Source organism: Dendrobium catenatum, unplaced genomic scaffold (genome assembly GCF_001605985.2).
Source record: "Dendrobium catenatum unplaced genomic scaffold, ASM160598v2 fragScaff_scaffold_158, whole genome shotgun sequence".
NCBI lineage: Eukaryota > Viridiplantae > Streptophyta > Magnoliopsida > Asparagales > Orchidaceae > Dendrobium > Dendrobium catenatum.
In genome coordinates this window covers 27,223-46,951 of record NW_021318620.1, presented here as the reverse complement: position 1 = coordinate 46,951, position 19,729 = coordinate 27,223, and the positions used below count along the sequence as shown (strand labels likewise).

General features: G+C 37.5%; 1 protein-coding gene across 2 annotated transcripts in view; it reads left to right on the top strand.

Moving 5' to 3' along the window:
- Positions 1-19,729, top strand: part of LOC110109056 (mRNA-decapping enzyme-like protein) — a 36,913-nt gene that overhangs the window by 8,408 nt on the left and 8,776 nt on the right. For both annotated transcript variants that reach the window (XM_028692837.1, XM_028692838.1), the window contains exon 4: positions 6,014-6,158. In XM_028692837.1, coding sequence (XP_028548670.1) covers positions 6,014-6,158 — 145 coding nt within the window. The remainder of the gene's footprint in view (positions 1-6,013; positions 6,159-19,729) is intronic.

Here is a 19,729-nt window from a genome sequence, read left to right as displayed (position 1 = left end):
AATCCGGTCATCCACCCGACAAACTTGCTGGCGGTTTGTAATAATCTGGACAGTGCCAATACTGGGAGCCACTAGTCACTGCGCTTTCCTTGCTTTTCTCCACCCCATTGAAAGTATTGTCCTTTTTTAACTGATTCAGACAAAGAGCCTGGCTATGCGAATCATAGCCCCTTGATGAACCTCTGTAGTAAGCCAAGCTCAGTCCCCGAAGAATCCCCTCCCAAACCACTTAAGGGACTTGGTGATGCTAGGCCATTCACCATGGCCTCTATCCTCTGCTGGCGATCAGCTGCTCAACTCTTGAGATGAATGTGCTTGTCCAATACTCCACCTCCTTCTGAGCGAAAGCACGACTTCTGTGCTAGTTCGAGCCCATATAGTCTGATGCTCCAAATAATGTCCGTGCAATATACACCCAAGATGCGTGATATGGCCTTGCAACGTGATTTGCCCTTATACACAAAAATATCATCAAAAAAAGAACTAAAACAAACCTCGCTCAAATAGCGGCTGATAATAACTTCAATTCATTAAGGGCTTGGTAGGTGGATGCGGAGCATTTAGTGAGCCCCGAAGGCATTCACTAAAAACTTCATAGTGACCTGTCGTGAGTGTCCGTAAGCCGTCTATCGTGAATGTCTCTAGATCTCTCATCCTGCAATCTTGATAATCCATACTTCAACGTCCACTCTTGGAAAAGATGGTAGGCTCCCCCAAGCTCATCCACAAAGCCTCCAGTAACTACTCACGAGAATGAAAATATCCTTGTATCCAACACAGTTTCCTTGTTGAGGCCGCCCTTTGGACGAGTTAGTCATACACCTAGAATCGCCAGCGTACCATATCTTTTTACAAGGATGCAGCGGCTGGAAATGGGTCACACTGGGCTGGATCACCTGAGCCTCAACATCTCTCGCTACTAACTCTTCATCTCCTCCTTCTGAGCATGAGGATATCTGTAGGGTCGCACGCTGATGAGTGCTACCCCGGCCTTCACACAATAGCATGCTCCCTGGATTGATAGGGGGTGACCTTGGCATCTGAAACACTGTGGGTGCTGTTGTAAGTGTCCTGGACCACCTCAGGAGACTTCTGGTTCTCTTTCTGATCCATCTACGTCGTTAGCTCTATCAAATAGCCTCTCCTCCTCTCTCATGTTTTGAAGATGACTTCAAGGCCACCTGGATCTGCATAAACTGGGTCTCCCTGTAGTGTCACCCTCCTGCTCCCCTCCCATACTCCATCACAACTTCCAATTTCACCTTCATTCCCCAAGTCTTGAGCCACTGCACCTAGTTATCACGTCACTTCCAAATCTACAAGTGAAATGTCTGCACTGTCTCCTCTCTTGCAATGTGAGGGTCACTCCTTACACTGCCGCTACATCGCTCTTTCTTTCCTGCCTGCCCAAAATAACTCCTACCCCTCTACTCTGGGTCACCTAGTATCCCAGCTCTCCACCAATTGCAAGACTATGAAGTTGTGTGGCCCCACTATCAAATCAGAGATCATACCTTATACCCTGCAATCTTCCCCCTCCAGCTTCATGGTGGCATGATGTGCAGTCTAGCTTGGAGTGGAGTGAGACCTCAACCCTAGCCAGCGGAGGGTGCTCTTCCTCCTCTCATCCTCCTTAGTTGCTCTGTATCCCTTCTTCCTCTCTGAATCTCCTTTATGATACACATGTAGTGCTTCTCCTCCTAACCTATGCCCAGGTGTAAACTTCTCATCAATCGATAGCAAAGGCTTGACCTTTTTCCTTTAGCTCTGAATCAATCCAATCTTTTGAATCTCCTTGGTTCACTGCCGTAGTGGTTTCCCTGGAGTTCTTCCTAGGAGGAAGGATGTCGTCGCCCTTGGGCCTCCCAACAGGGTGGTGGCGGAAGTGGGTAAGACACCCCTGATCTCCTGTGTGGCTCCACCCTCAGTTGCCTCCATGCCTCTGCCACTCCACTGTACCACGAGCTGTCATCGTAACTCTTGTGGAGCAAGCGCCTGATGGCTGCTCTGATTGTGGGGCTTTCAACCCCTTCATGAAATCCCTCCATAGGTCTTCTGAATCCCTCTCAATCTGCATGACAGTTAGTTCAAAGTGCTCTCTGTACTCAGTCACACTTGCCCTCCTGCACTAGGGATACAAACTGCTCATAGTGTGTACCTTCATTGGACACCCTGAATCTATGAAGTAGGAGGTCTTTTGACTCCCTCCAACCATCCTAACATTGTTGCTTTCCTAAGCCATTGAAACCAGCGCCAACGAACGGCTTACCCTCCAAAACATACGGAACCGCCATCAACTTCTCCTCTTCTGTGACGCCATTTACTGCAAAATAGCGCTCCACCCTATAGATCATCCCAAAGCATCTTCTTCCTTCAAAGATAGGAATCTTCAATTTCCTCATGCGATTGTCTATGTTGTTGAAGGCTCTTCCTTCCCCATGCCCCTTGAGCAAACCTTCCCCTTGTGGTCTTCCCCTCTGTCCCAAGGTAAGGGTTTTGAACCCCCTCACGGTGGTTCTCTGGCTCTCCATAGCCCATGCCATAGCCTTCCTTCCTCCTCCTTGGCCTACTCCATGTGCATCGTGGGTCTACATGCTCCACGTAAGTACGGTTCCCTTCGGAAATCCCTCCTAAATTACGGCACCTTCGCGTGTGTCGTGGGTGCCACGAGACCCATGTGATGGACCGGCCCCCTTGGCTCCGTTATCCCCAACGGACCGCCCCAGTCCAGACCTGTCACCCCCTTCCTTGACATTCCCTTGATGCTCTTCGACTTGTGGATAACTCCTCTCTCCTAATTTGGAAAATTAAGGGTTAGGGTTAGGGTGTGGCACGGTGATTTCCTTTTTCCTTAGCATTTGATTGAACCACTTGGGCTTCCACCAATTTCCGGATCATTTCTTTCATTCCTCCATACCTTCCTGCTAAGGATTGAAAAATATTTCCGCTCCATCGACAGAAGTTCTCGCCCACTCCTCCTTCTTTCAATGGGGCATTCCCTCCAACACTTACCTTCTTTGACGCCATGCCGATCTCAGGATTCAGTCTGTGATACAATTGCTTAACGTAGGTTTGACAATTATTCGGTTTTTGCCCTAATTTCCCCCCAAAAGAGGAAATTTCTCCATCCCAAAACCCACTAAGAAGTAACAATCACCGCAGGGTTGAGGATGCAAGAAGGCAAATAATCCTTTGCCATTAGAAGATACCAGATGAAGAAAACAATAATAGTTTGTCCACTTCGACGGCTGCGGCAAGCCGACCGGCGGTCGCAGAACTCTCCAACGTCTGCCTGAGGCAGGCCAAGACAAGATCTCCCACAAGGAAAACCCTAGAAAAGAAGCCCAATAAAGCGAGGCTAAGGAAAAATAATAATGCGAGCGAGAATACACTTTTCATAAATATTCCCACTAAACCCTAATGGCTCCCGTTCATCCACACACCATTTCTCCTCCCCAAATGCCCCACTAAGGTGGATTGGCCCCTTGGTCCAACCGGAGCGCCTCGCCTTTCTCCCCTCCGCCTGTCTAGACCCGACGGGCAGGCCGGACCGGTGATTGGTGAACCGGGTCCATCAGTTTGTTGAATATGTTGTTGATATATATATATATATATATTGGTATTGGAAGTGACATCTCATGTATTAAGGAGATTAAATGATACATTTTGGAGCTCATTTGTTACTGAAAAATTTGGGCGTCCGGTGTACTTTCTTGACATTGAGTTTATGTACAAGAAATATATTTCTCCTTCCCATAGATCAACTTGAGAAAACCGGGCTTATTGGGTACAAACTTATTGACTCTACCATTAATTCGATATGAAGTACTCAGAATGAGGAAAGCTTTAAAGATGCTCTTCATTTTCGCCGCTTGATTAATGCGTTTTTCTACTTGTCACTCAACTTGATATTTCATTTTTGAGAAAATGGCCAAAATGATCCATTGACTCTTTATAAATGATCAAAATGGTTACCAACTATATTAAATGATTATTTTGATCCTTCAAGTTAAAAAAAAATAAAAATAAAAATAGTTTCATATTGAGACTATTTCGATTCCTCTTTAAGGAGTTAAAGGAACCACAATGATCCTTTAATATTGTTGATGACTATTTTGATATTTCATAAGAGTTGAAAAGACCATTTTGGTCCTTTTGTCTTTCTTTTATTATTGGTCTACTAAGCCAACATATGCAAAGACAAAAGACGAAGTATTTGGATGTTATTTTAATGATTTTAAAATTTATTAGGAAGTGTACACGAAAATGACTTGTTTATCAAAAATACAACCGTTCATAAATTAAGACCTTTGATGCTGACTATACTAAATTTGTTGGAGACTGAACAACTGCTTTAGGATATTGTATTTTTTTGGGAGAAATTCTTATTTCATGTAGAAGTAATAAAAAAGTGAACAAATATTACTGGTTTAAGCATTGAACCCGAATAGAGTGCAATGGCACATTTCATTTGTGAAATGACGATGATAAAAAAAATCTTATTAAAGAATTAATTTCCCTGTTACTCAACCTATGATTCTTAAATGTGATAATAAGACAACATTCGTATTGTCAGCAATCTTATTTAAACAAAAGAATAATTCTTATTGAAGTTGATTGTTAATTCATCAAAGATGCCGTTTCATTAATGTTGATCATCACTTCTCATATCTCAACTGAAGAACAATCTTCATATATTTTAAGGGTATGACACCATTGTAATTCGCCAATCTCTAGAGTAATTGGGATCTTCATGATATATACACTCCAGTTTGAGAGGGATTTATTGTAGATATTTTTTTTTATGTTGGAGAGTTAGTGATTAGATTTAAACGAGAAAGGTAGGGGTAGACCTAAAAAGACTTGTTTAGAAAATATTAGGAATGACCTTTCTTTATTAGATTTAAACGAGAATTTGGCTTTTAATAGGACACAATGGAGAAAAAGGATTCATGTAGCCGACCCCACGTAGTGGGATAAAGGCTTGATGTTGTTGTTGTTGTTGTTGTTGTTGGAGAGTTAGTGATTAGAATACTCTATACTTATTATGTAATATGTTTATTGAAATGAGAAATTAGTTTTGTATCATTTATTTGTGTGCAGTATTAGTTATTTTCTTTTCTGTTGTCTATATTATTTAGAAATTAGTCAAGTTCTTTTCCTTTTAACATCCTTCAAGATCAGCCATAAATAATCTTGAGCTACGTTAAATATTAAATTTTGTCTAGGCATTATTAGATTCTAACTTTATATCGAGAAAAATTATGATAAGCCTTGATGGAAGTTCACAAAACATGGTCTTATGACATAATTTATCTAAATATAAGAAATGTACACAAGGGTATAGCAGAAACTAAACAACAATTAACAAATTTCTTCTGAATCTTCATGATCACAAGTCATGTTGTCATTTTATTTAAAATATAAATTATACTTGATAATATAGAATATTGTGAATATGTATGAGGGAAAAATGGAGGTCAAATAAAAGATGGTAGAGTAATTGTGGAAAAATATGGAGAGGATGGAAGGTAGGTCGTCTATGGGGCGATTTGGAGGTGCAAATGATACTAACTTTGTTAAGAGGGGATGTAAGTAATAGGATCTTTAAACCATGTTTGGCAAGGATATCTGTGTTCGGATGGGGTTATGAGGTGCTGCTTCTTAGATTTGTGGAGGAGATGAGTGCACTGCGGCATGGGAGAAACTTAGAGAAGCTTCTTGGATACATTGAGCAGTATGCGCACTGGTGCATCGAGGAAACTGATTGGAAGAAGAGTGTCCAGTGGAGGACGGGAGGCTGCTAGACAAATTTAGAGGCAACTTAGAAGATTGCTATGAATCCTAACATGTCTCCGAAGTCTGAGCAACTGCAGGTTTATATATTAGTTAGGAATTTGACAAAAACAAGAAGGTGTACTCTTCTATCGTATTAATGAAGTGTGCTTGTCAGTTCTTAGTGGTCTTTATTTATTGATGCACATTTAATGTAGTTTCTATGTCCTATGAACAGATAATCTGGTGGAGGATCTTTTGGGGGATTTTGAGTACGAAGTCCAAATCCCATATTTGTTGTACAGGAATGCTTCCCAAGAAGTTAATGGAATATGGTTTTACAATTCACATGATTGTGAAGCTATTGCAAGTCTTTTCAACAGGTATTAACTATTATCATTTGTGAAGTAATTCGCTTTCATACAAATTATTCTGGAAAAAATGAAGCAAAACATGTGCTTCATTTTCTTTTTGTGAATTTTTGCTTGTGTGAAATTAACAAAAACTTAGTCTTGCTTGCCAATGAAGATGACATTCTTTCTATGGTATACTGACCTAAACTATAGTTTTTCTCAACCTCAAATTCAACTTAGAATGGATTTTACTGAATGTAATGAAAATTAGAAGTCCTATATGGATAGCCTAAATTTTTTGTTTTTACTCAAAAAGATTTTTGCTCTGAAGATAATCTTCTTATTGAAATTAGCAAATCTCATCGTACATCATCCTTGACTTAACTAGAGAATTTTTATTCGCCTTTTTTAGCAATCTTTTACTTATCATCTTTCAAATTCCAACCTTTTGTCCTTCTATTTTGATTTGTTTTCATCTCCTTTATTCTAAAAAATATACATCTATATTCACTGTTTTATGTTGCATGCTTAAACTTTCCTCTAGAGTCATATTATACTCATTGCAAAAAGTTTTTTTCCTAGTTAAAAAAACTCTATTTGTGATTTAGTTGTTCCACATTTGAAATTAACTAATTACTCTTCTCACTTCTTAAAGTAATTGTTTACAGCCACAAGATCATATATGCTATTACAAAGTCAATTATAGCTTCTCTATCAAAGCTTTATCTCCTATTAAAATCCTACCTTGAATCCTCTCATAAATTATTCTAGAGAACCTATATGTCCATCTAAGTCATCTCCAATGATTATTCTCTCTTCCTCAAAAATATACTTTATTAGTTTATTCTCCTCTTTTGTAATTGATTTTTCAAATTGCATTTTAATTCATTTCGAGGAATATAGTCACTAACTACATTTATGATTTTCTCGCTACATATTAAATTAATGGTGATCACCCTATCACAAATTGTATCAATCTTTATAATTTTATTTTTTTAACTCACTATTCACTACTTTCTTTACATCTTTTTTTTCTTAAACCTTTCTAACCTACAATAACTTATCCCTTTCTTCTTTGTTTCTTACAAACATGCATTATTAATTCTTCAATTGATCATGCATCCTTTAATTCTCTCGATGTCACCTTCAAAGTCCCTAGATTTCGTATCACAAACCTAATGTTAATTTAGATATATTTAGTCATTTAACATTTTTTACCACAATTGAGTTAAGTTGTGCCTCATCGCTTATCGGTGATATTCTTGCAAACTTTCATCAATTTCTCTCAACAACTGAGTTCTGTTGTGATGCACCACTTATTGGTTTTATTTTAGCAAAATCCTGACTATTTCTCAGCACAATCATGTTAGCTTGTGGCATGCTTCGGGGGAATATTCTATTACTAGAATAATTCAAATTTGGATTTATTTTCAGAATAAGGTTTTGCAATTGGCTATTGAGCTGACATATTGTTTCTCATTTGTGATTGGGATCAAGAACAATAATTTTACTTCAATGTATGGAGCATAAATACTGAAAAATTATGTCATAAGCATGTTGGAAGAGACATTGAAAAAAAAAAAAAACTAGTTAGAAAAGAATGAGATAATTGATAAATTTAAAATAATAATAGTGACCGGCCATATTTATCCAGCATCAAACATGCCAGAATTGTGTTGGTTGCATATTGTTTAATTTTCATTGCATACATCAAAAGCTGTTTCCTACATGTATTGGCCGATCAATCCTTTTTTAGTATAATCAATGCATTTTGCTGCATATGACATTTCAGATATGGAGGTTGACCTGAGACGACAACAAAAGCATATATTGCTATCAGATGGGGGCCGTGAAAGAAGACATTTTTTTAATAGCAATATACTTCTCTGTTTTGGTTTTAGTGGAAAGTTGTTATTAACATTGCCTGGAGATGGAGATCATTATTAGACATTTTTTAGATGGATTTGGTTTCATACAGTGGCAGAAACTAGCATATTTTATGTCAGAGGTAGTACTAGATTTGATTTCACTTGGAAATTGTTAACCTGAAGTAGTAACACATTCTGGCAGTCACTTAAAAAGTAGTATTAGTACTATTTTTCTTATAAGTTGAGATTCAATTTTGCATGTTTTTAGCAGTTTTTGAGGTATTAGGTAGATAATTCAATACTGATACAACATACTGTAAACCATAGTGTTTCATTCATGACGCCAAAATATTGAAATTCTAGCACTTTATTGTGGTCGTTTTGGCCTTGAATGAAAGTTATTGTAGGATATTGTTTTCTACATTTTTCTATTTATGTTGTCATAACTAAGAAAATTTAGATGTCTTTGATGATACTGATTTTATCCAAATTTAATTATTCCATTAGATGAACTACTTAATGTTTTTAGCTTATAAGATATGCTTTTCCATGGTATGTTGCTTCAATTTAAACTTCATTTCATAATTGTAAGATAGGCATTGTTTCTATCTCATAGTTCATAATTCGATACATCTGTATGATTTGATTTTATTTTATAATCTCTTGCATTATCTTATACCCCATATAAAAAATTCCGCCAATTAGGGGCACTTACAAAATATGATTGAATAATTGGATGAAAATGTAAAACAACTTGTCTGTAATATGAGCTTGTTAGGATTTCCTAGTTGCCTATGGTGTGTGGACATTTATTGATGTATGAGAATGTAGAATTCTTAAAAAAAAAAAAAATACCAGAGGGATATCTCTTTATGACCTTTTTAAAGGCCATTCTTCAAAACCCTTTTTAGTTTAACAGAAATATTGTTTGCTAAAATACTATTGAATGGAGTTTAATTTAAATTTTTTTGGCTTAAAGCATTGAAATGTGCAAGCTCAGAATTACGTTTCTCTTTGTAATTTCCTTGAAGAAAATCTGTTGTTAAAACTAGAGATTTGAGAGAGAAAGCATACATTTATTCAGTAATATCTTCCCTATTTATAGATCTATACAAGATATCTTAATGAGGAAACAATAAATTATAGATTTAATACTTAAAATTCCCAATAAAATCTTTCCTAAATTAGTTCCTTCATTATGGCGTGATCCATGAGAGCTTCCCACGGATTGATCTCTGTGTCTGTCTGATCCTTTGTATTGGGAACGGCTGGATTACAACACTTTCCCTCAAACTGGGAAATGTGAATTTGTCATTCCCAGGTTGTCAATCATTCTGAGAAAGGCAGAACTGTCTAATCCTTTGGTAAGGATATTTGCAAGTTGATCCTTTGATGATACATGTTCGACACTTACTAGACCACTGTCTAGTTTTTCTTTAATGAAATGTCTGTCCACTTCAATGTGTTTGGTCCTGTCATGCTGGACTGGATTGTGGGCTATGCTGATTTGTTGACACAATATAGCTTCATGGGCTCATCCCACTTAACCTTTAAGTCTTCTAGGATTATTTTAATCCATAGTAGCTCACATATTCCCAAGGGCATAGCTCGATATTCTGCTTCTACACTGGACTTTGCCACCCCATTATGTTTCTTGCTTCTCCATGTAACTAGGTTACCTCCAAGAAATGTGCAGTATCCAGAGGTAGATCTTCTGTCAATAGGTGATCCCGCATAGTCAACATCCGTGTATACTTCTAGGGTTATTCTGCGATCTCTCTTGAAGATAATCCCTTTTTCTGGGTTTTCTTTGAGGTAGTGCAATATCCTTTCTACTGCTTGCATGTGAACCTGCTTTGGATTCTGCATAAATTGACTGACCATGCTAACAACAAATGCTATATTTGGTCTAGTGTGGGAAAGGTAGATCAATTTTCCTACAAGTCTTTGGTAGCCCCCGTTATCCACATCTGGATCCTCTATAGCTTCCCCAAGTTTAAGATTAGGTTCTACTGGTGTCGGTGCTGGTTTACAAGCTACCTGTTTCTTTCAAGAGATCTTTGATATATTTCAGTTGTGAAATAAATAATTCTTTGCTGGAGTGAGCTACTTCAATTACGAGAAAGTATTTTAGTCTACCAAGTTTTTTGATGTCAAATTCCTTAGTATGACTTTTTCTTAAACTAACTTTCTCCTCTTCGTTATTTCCAGTCAATATAATATCATCAACATATACCAATAATATTGTGACTCCCCCGACTTTAAATGTTTTAAAAAATAATGTATGATCCCCTTGACTATGTCGGTACCTATTAAGGAGCATGAATTTACAGAACCTTCCAAACCAGGCTCTTGGTGATTGTTTGAGCCCATATAGAGCCTTTTTTAGTCTACACACTCTGTTTCCTTCATCATTTTCCTTAAACATTGGTAGTATTTCCATAAATATCTCTTCTTCCAAATCCCCATGCAGGAATACATTTTTTCACATCCAATTGCTCCAGATGTCAGTTGTACTTGGCTGCTAGTGAGAGTAGTATTCTGACCGTGTTCATCTTGGCTACGGGTGCAAAAGTTTCTTTGTAGTCAATGCCATATGTTTGTGTGTACTCTTTTGCCACCAGTCTTGCTTTGTATCTTTCAAGTGTGCCATTAGCTTTGTATTTTACTGAGAACACCCATTTGCAGCAAACCGATTTTTTCCCTATTGGTAGATTGACAATCTCCAATATATTACTTTTCTAGGGCCCGCATTTCATCTCTCATGGCATTTTTCCAATTTTTATCAGATAATACTTTAGAAATATCTTTAGGAATTTGGATATCTTCTATTATAACCAGGAAATTTTTGTGTGAGGTTGAGAAATTGTTGAAGGATATAGAGTTGGTTATAGGGTATAAGGGAGGTTGTGAGCTTACCTTATTTTTAGGAGATGGTTTAGATTCTTGGATTTGCTTTGGAGCACAAATTGAGCTTGTATGCTTAGAATAAACCTTCCCAAATCTGATGATAGCTTTGTCATTGTTTTCCCTATCATGGGTTTCATGTGGATTGGTTTGAGGTGGAAGGTCAAGAGGTGCTAGTTCATTTTTCTCATCTTCCTCAAGTTCAGTCTCCCCAGAAGATGAGATTTTAAAAAATAGGAATTTTCTTCATCAATAGAGACGAGAGTTTTTCTTGTGGGTGGATGGTAACACTTATAACCTTTTTTGGTCGCTGAATATCCAATAAAGATGCAGTTGAGTGCTCTTGGATCTAGTTTCCCTCTATCCTAGCTGTGAATATGTACGTAGGTTGTACATCCAAAGATTCTTAGTGTAAGATTATAATGGGTTCAAAATTCGGGGTAAATGGAGGACAAAATCTCCATTGGATTTTGAGTCCTAGGGCAGTTGAAGGTAGTCTGTTTATTAGATAAGTTGCAGTTAGAAGAGCTCCCCCACAATAGGATTTGGGTGTATTGTAGTGAAATAGGAAAGCTCGTGTGGAGGCTAGAAGGTGACCATTTTTTCTCTCTGCCACCCTATTTTGTTGTGGGGTGTGAAGACTCATGGATGATCCATTCACTCTGGAAGTAGGAGGAAATGGTTTTGTTGAAATAATCTTTAGCATTATCGAAGCAAAATCTCCTTATTTTTACCCCGAATTGGTTTTTGATCATGGTATGAAAGATGGGAAGAATGAGGGTCCCCATATATCACTATAAATAAGGTGGAAAGGAGCATCACATATTTCACTTTTGTTTGGGAAGAAGGTTCTTTTATGTTTAACCAACTCACAGGTTTCACAATGAAAATTATTTTCTAATTTCTGAAAAGGTTGCGGATACATATGTCTTAGGATATCAAAAGATGGGCGTCCTAACCTATAATGATGAAGCCAAATAGCAGAATTCTTATCAACTAGGGATAACATAGAGCATCTATTTTTAAATTGGTTTGGTTATTCCAGGTAGTACAATCCTGCTTTCTCCTTAGCAAGTCCAATCTTCTTCCCCAATCTTTGGTCATGAAATAAGCAATAAGTAGGGTTAAATAAGGCTTGAAAATTATGTTTATTGGTAAGTTTATGTATTGATATCAAGTTTATGGATAATTGTGGTACGTGGAGCATATTTTTTAGGGTGAATGAGGGAGATAATCTTATGTCTCCTTGGCCTGCTATCGTGGGAGAACCATCGGCAGTGATGATTTTCTTGTTGTTTGGGCAAGGAGTATAGTTGATGAAGTGGGTAGGTGAGTGGGTCATATGATATGTGGCTCCTGAATCAATGATCCATAATTACTTTAAATGATTTCTTGAAGCACTTAAACTAATAGAAATTGGAGTCTTACTTGAGAGTGCAAGTGAAGAAGATGCATTTGGTTTTTCAAGAGATATCATAAGTCTTTTCAGTTTATCAATATATTCTTTATTGAATTCTCCAAGGCTGGACTGTGCTTCTGGGGTGGATTAACTTGTGGTGTTGTTGCCATGCGACGTGCTTCTTGTTTCACCTTTTTGATTACACTCTTTGCTAGGGGGTTTTCCATGTATTTTCTAATATGTTTCCTTTGTGTCTAGACTTTTTTGCAATAACTGCATCAAAGTGAGTCATTGTCTTTAAAATTTGAAGAATCTTTACTTTTCTCCTTCCATGACGATTCTTTGTTCATCACCATTGCTGAACTTTCAATGACCTTTGGTTCTAACATCACTCCTCGTCGGCTTTCTTCTGCGCGGATGAGAGAAATGGTTTCATCGAGTAATGGCGTCTCCTCTTTGCCGAGGATTTGGACTCTAACTTGGTCAAATTCTGCATTTAGTCCTGCAAGAAAATCATAAACTCTATCTTTTTCAATAAAGTTCTTTAGGATTGCAGCATCTTTCCGGACATCTGGTTTCTATGCATCTATAGTGATCAAGTTCTTGCCACAAATTTTGTAGAAGGGTGGCATACATTGTCATGGTCTTACTCCCCTGCTTTGTGCATCCAACTTTGACTTTAATTTTAAAGATTTGAGCCGCATCACGAACTTTGGAGAAGGTCTGTCTGACAGCATCCAATATGTCCTTTACAGTGAAAAGGAACATAAATGTATCGCTAATTTCTGGAGTCATGGAATTCCACAACCATGATATAATCTTGGAGTCTGCTTCATCCCATGCCCCAAAAGTGGGATCTCCTGGTCTTGGTCCTCCTCCTAGAAGATGGTGAATCTTTCATTTTCCCTTTAAATAGGTTTTCACAAATTGAGACCACTTTAGGTAGTTCTTCCCATTTAGACGATAGGAAGGTTGCATGCTTTGGAGGTCACCCCGTCCTTGATGCACGATCGACTCCTTAGTTTGATCATTGCTCTGTGAGGAATTAATTTATGACATTATAGCGTCGAATGATAGTAATTAAGACAATCTATATGACCTTGGTTCGCAATGAAGGCTTCCCGAAAAAAATTTCCTTGTCGACAATAAAGGTCGATGATAAGGATTTTTTTTCTCTGTTAAAAGAGAAAACGAACCGGCCGAGCCTTGAAAAAGGCTCGGAATGGGACTAGGGCACGGGGCGCGGTTCCAACCCGTAAGTCGTACGCAAGCGTGCCGACTGCGACCAAGGTCGTGATCAGATAGGTGGCTTCGTCTTGCTAGTCGCAGGCGTCCAACGATCAGAGCTTCCGACTGGCTTCGTCTTCCGGGCGGTGGTTGTCTTCTCTCGAGCAGCTTCCTGAGCACGATCAAGAGTCGATCGGTCCCTTCTTGTGTTTATAGGCCGGAGAGATGCATCGGCTTTGTTTCCGTTAGACTCCGTCTGCTCCGGTAAGGTTTCTTCCGATGGCTTCCTCTTTATTTTTCTCGTGGCTTTGATACCATGTTAAAACTAGAGATTTGAGAGGGAAAGCATACCTTAATTCAGTAATATCTTCCCTATTTATAGATCTATACAAGATATCTTAATGAGGAAACAATAAATTATAGATTTAATACATAAAATTCCCAATAAAATCTTTCCTTAATTAGTTCCTTCATTATGGTGTGATCCATGAGAGCTTCCCACAGATTGATCTCTGTGTCCGTCTGATCCTTTGTACTGGGAACGGCTGGATTTCAACATCTGTCTTTTCTATTCCATGAACTTTGATTCCAAATGTTCTTCTGCACTATCTCAAGTTTGCACAATTTTTTTTCTTGTGAAGAGGGTTATAATAGATCTAAATTTGAAAATTAGAGGATATTAGGATGGCAAGTGATGAACCATGACTGATTCTATGAGGCTTCGTGTATAAACAACCTTGATATAGGTAAGTCCGCAAAGGTCATTTCGACTCCAAATTTCAAGGTAAATTGTTGTAATGTAGAGATGGTCATGAAGGTTAATAATATGGGATAGGCATGATGAAGGTTGAAGATATATAAAGGATATTAATATATTATTGGACAAATGGTGTATTTCCATATAATTGTGCTCAAAGGACCCAAGGGCCTCTTTATGAAACTCCTTGAAGAAGGCTTTTGGGCTTTATAAAAGAAGGTACCCCAAGCATAAAAGTACTCAAGGAAGGATATCAATGACATCAAAGAAAGATCGGATATGATTTCCGATGATCAGAATAGCCTGGGTTATAACTTAGTGGTCTTTATGGTTCAAAACATTATAGGAATTGATGATGATGGCTGAAATTCTTAGTGTTATATGAAAAAAAATTTTGTTGACTAGAGAAATTAGGAACCTATCTCTATGAAATTGTAATAAAGTAGTAAATAAGTAGCATACATGAAATATAAAGAAGTGGTAATGTCTGACATTGTTCAATAATTATACATCCGATTCCAAGATCTACACAAACAGAAATATCTATCTTCTTGATTGCTCCAATATTATGCATAAAAACCTTAGATTTTCTATCATTCATCACAGCTTAAGCCTCATCATATTACATTATATTACTTCACACATTTACATAGGAGCTAGTTAAAAGCACAACATATCAACGTGAGTACATCACATATCTACATATTCGTTATTGACCAATGATGCTTATGAAATACCTTAGATGCACATGTAAATGTAAGTGGAGTGCAGAGTGTGCTAGTTTATGGAAATTCTCACATTTCTACGTGACTGGTCGCAATAAATATAAATTCTTTTGCCGAGGGCTATGAGATTTAAGATCTTAGATGCCTTACAGAAAATCTGATTAAGCCAAATTAGATTTATATGCACTAATTTCACTTGATTTGGGTTTTCATATTTTTAAAAATACATTTGATTCAGGAAGAATTCTTTGAAATATAATATATCATAAAATAATTTTCCAAAATAGTACCATCATTATGACCTAATTATGCTAATTTTGATATGTCAAATTCACTCGGTGGATTTAAAAAAAAGAATGATAAAGAAAAGAGAAGAAAAGAAGTAACTTCTAAATTGTTAGAGGCTTTTTGTATGAATCATGAATCCCTATGTCACATGTAATGTTAATGGAACCATTCAGTCAGCATCACTTAACTCATAAATGACTTTGGATAGTTATGAGTGGGGCATATGCAATGATGCCAATGAAGTTTGGTCAAATCATGTTGAAGGCAGGGACCTTAGTTCATATCGATAAGGGCTAATGCAAAAATGATGATCGTTGAAATTTACTTTGCAATTAAGATTGAATGCAATTGTATAATGGAGGTACCCACTTTTGTGTCAAATCATGATTGGCAGAGTTTATCCAATGGTTAACTTCATTTTATAATGATATGGGTGCATGCCTCTGCATGCGTGATGGTAAATATGATTGATGATCGTAAAAATGCATGTGAAAATTAAGATGATCAATGTGATGATATTACACATGCTTTCATATGTTGAACAATTAGTTATAAATGAATGTTGGAGTTTATCCAATGATATACATCATTGATGAAGTAATTTTGGTGCATGCATTGTATGTGAGCTAAGTGGTAATCATTAGAGTTCTTTTGATGGTGTATGCATTGATGTGATGATATGAAGTGATAAATGGTTATCAAGTGCAATTCGATGGTACAAATCGTCTGTTTTGAAAGTGCAAATTGACAGGTGATGATCATATTTGATTTCATAGTGGAAGTTACCTGACCCTATGTTGTGAGTATTGAGTGGTAATTGGTGTTCATCTGATGATGAATATTGTCTGATTTGATTGTGCAAGTGTCTAGTGATCATTGGAGCATCCGATGGTGGGGATTTTTTTTGATTTGATGATGTAAGATGATCAATTATGTCTTGGATCTATTGTTCAAAGTGATGATGAAAAAGATGGGGATATTATCATCAGAATTCAAGTTGGATTGTTGAAGTGGAGGAATGCATCGGGTTTGTTGTGCGATAGAAAAGTCCCCCTCAAACTTAAGAGAAAATTCTATAAGATGGTGTTGAGACCTGCAATGATTTATGGTGCCGAATGTTGGCCATTAAAAGAGAAGCATAATACTAAGGCTTCGTTTGGGCGGCTGCAGTTGTCGTTAAAGTAGGTTGTGAAGTTGTTGTCCTGAAAGCTACTTTATAAAGTTGTTGTAAAAAAATCAATAAAATCTGTTTGGGTAGTAAAACTGCCAAGCTGCTGTGCTGCTGCTGTGTAACAATAAATTACCTTGATACCCTTCTATATATTAGCATGAAATTTTTTATTAAATATAAATATTTTTAAATTTATATGATAACAAACTAAAAATTCTAAATTCAAACCAAATATTTATTTTAATTTTTTTTTTTAAAATTTAATAATATTTTTAATTTTTTTTTTTTTCAAATCAAAGCATGAAAATTTTTAAAAAACTATATCAAGAAATATACTTAAATAGATTTGTGTGCATTTCATTTTTTTATGAAATTGCATAGCTGATGCTGTTGCTGCTCCCTTTCTCACTCTCGCCGGTGCACGAAGAAAATCCCTCCCATACAACGTTAAGAACTCCACAGCAGCCTCCGGCCTACGGCTGCCCAACCTCAACTAGTTCCGTCGAGCATCCAATTTAGCCGTTTTAGCTCAAAATCCCTATTAAATCCACAAATCAAATGGCAAAAAATGCAGGAGGAAATGCCGGTAGCTCACTTTCACTTACAAGATGGAGGAGAGGGGAAAGAGAAAGCCAGCGGCTCCAATCTCCCAGATCCTTCCAAATTGTTTTCTTTCATTTCCAAAAGATTAAAAAAAAAAACAATCGACGCATTGAACTTGAGACCGATTGATTTTCTTTTACAATGAAATATGATAGAACTCTGAATTGAAGGAAAAAATAAAGGAAAGAAGCGACCACGAGAACAACTCACTAGAGAACCGTTGCAGGTTGGAGGATTTCTGACGAGGAAGAGGATTGAGAAAACCATCTATCAGCACTTTGTTCTTGGATTTGGTAATGCCTTCTTCTGACCTCTCCCAGTTCTCAGAACTCCCGCCACCACTGCTACTCGAAAGCTCTTCCTCCGGCTCCGCCTTTGCTCCGCCTCCGGCCATCCTAATCCTAGCTTCCCCTGGAAAATTTGAGAAAGCCAATGGGTTTTACGGTGGAAGAAGTGCCGAACTTCACGGTGGAAGAAGAAGATGCGGTGTATTTCGCAAGGCATTTGCGTCTTTTTCTTACCCTCAAACAGCGGAAAGCAGCGAAAGCAGGAGCCGACTTCAGGACGGAAAAAGCAGCCGCGGGACGCAAAAATTTTGAGAACGGAGCACGACCTCGTCTCCCCAAACCCCAACTCGGTTGCGTTTCCTACCGTACAGCAGGGAAAACGGCGTCTCAAACGCACCCTAAGTTAAGTGTTGCAGAGATGAAGATGTTTAGGTGGATTTCCCTTAGAGATAGGATACGAAATGAGCATATACGTGAAAAGGTTGGAGTAGCTCTAGTGAAAGATGGGATTAGAGAGAGTCGTCTTAGATGGTTTGGTCACATTAAACGGAGGCCTTCTGATGATCCGGTTAGGAAAGTCGAGGTATTAGATTTGACTTATGTTAAGAAAGGTAGAGGTAGACCTAAAAAGACTTGGTTAGAAAATATTAGAAATGATATTTCTTTATTAGATTTGAATGAGAATTTGACTTTTAACATGATGCAATGGCGAAAAAGAATTCATGTAGCCGACCCCACAGTGGGACAAAGGCTTGATGATGATGTTGTTGTTGATGATGATGCAAGATGATCAATGTGGTGTTGAGTATTTTCAAAAATGCGCGTGCACACGATGCACCTGAATGCGCTAACCCTATGTGAGGATGCATGACACTTTTTGGTTAGGACAGCTTAATAATGTGGCTACACATTCACCAAAACAAGTTAGTATTCACATAGTTTGATAATTCTGAAAACTAAATACGCAGTTGATCATACTTCACCCATTTGAAAGATGAAGTGTTTTAAGGTTTGACAAAATTATATCGACACAAAGTTTGACATTGTCCCAAACTAGATATGTGTGCTCATACTTAGAATGAAGTGTGGAGGAAAGTTGACAAGCGATGACGGTTGGGTGCAAGGGTGATGACTGCTTGTAGGTGCGAGCTCGACAATGTTTCTAGATGATTTCCAGCACATAGGGAGATGCTTGTGTCATGTTGGAGCTCATCGGCATGGAAAAACTTCAGAAAGTTGCCAATGATTGCATGACTACATGGCAACAATTTTGGTTACTTGTTTGGGTTGGCGAGTTAGAGGGCAATGAGTAGATTGGTGAGTCATGGGTGGTGAGTTTGTAACGGTGGCTTGGGAGATTTGTAGACAAAGGGAATGCATGAGATAAGTTGCATCTAGGTTGAGATGCAGGAAGCTAGGAGATGGCTCTATGAGGAGAGTTGGTTGCTGGAAAGTGTTGGTGGTGGCTAGTGAGTATTGGATTATCTCGTTTTTCGGATTTTGAAGAGCTCGTTGAGAAAAAAAAGTGTCCAATTTTTGATGACGTCTATAATTAGATCACATAGAAATACATGCCATAATCTTTAATATTAATATATTATATAATTATTTATTACTTTAGTGTACTTTCTTAATTTTCATTTCTTATTTTCATAATTCAGCCCCTCATTCTACACTTTTGTGTTTCACCACTTTCGATCTCCTTAGTTGCTTGAGGTTAGCTGCCTTAGCGATAGTACACTGATTTTACAACTCATGTGAGCATCCATTGGTAGGAGTTGAGCCACAATGCATCGCTACGAGATAAACAAAATCTACATTGATAGTGTGATTGGAGTGTAAACTTGAAAATATGACCATACTGAATTTGTGAGATTACACATTTATGATCATTATCTATTAGTTGCCTCTAATTTTTACATAGGGGCTGTTTGGTTGCCTGCAAAGTAAATACAATGTAAAGTAAATGCAGTGTAAAATAAATGTAGTGCATTTCAAATACTTTGAGGCTGTTTGTTTGTCTGCAAAGTAAACGCAGGAGAAATATTTCCCTTGTTTGGTTAGATATATCCAGAGTAAAGTAAAAAACAGTGCATTTGTAATATTTTTTTTATCATTATAACTTGTGTATTTATAAAAGTAATCACCGATTGTTTAAACTTCGTTTGGGATAGCTTTCTTCTTTCTTTCTAAAACAGCTTTTCGATACAAAAATTAACTAAAAAACTGTTTTATTCTTCCTTCTCAATAGACATTGTCTCCTTAATATATGAATCGAGTTGGTCATTCTGAACTGGAGAGTTTGAACATTGCTCCTGTATAGATACAACAACATCAACTTCTATCTTTTCAGAACTGTTGGTTATTAA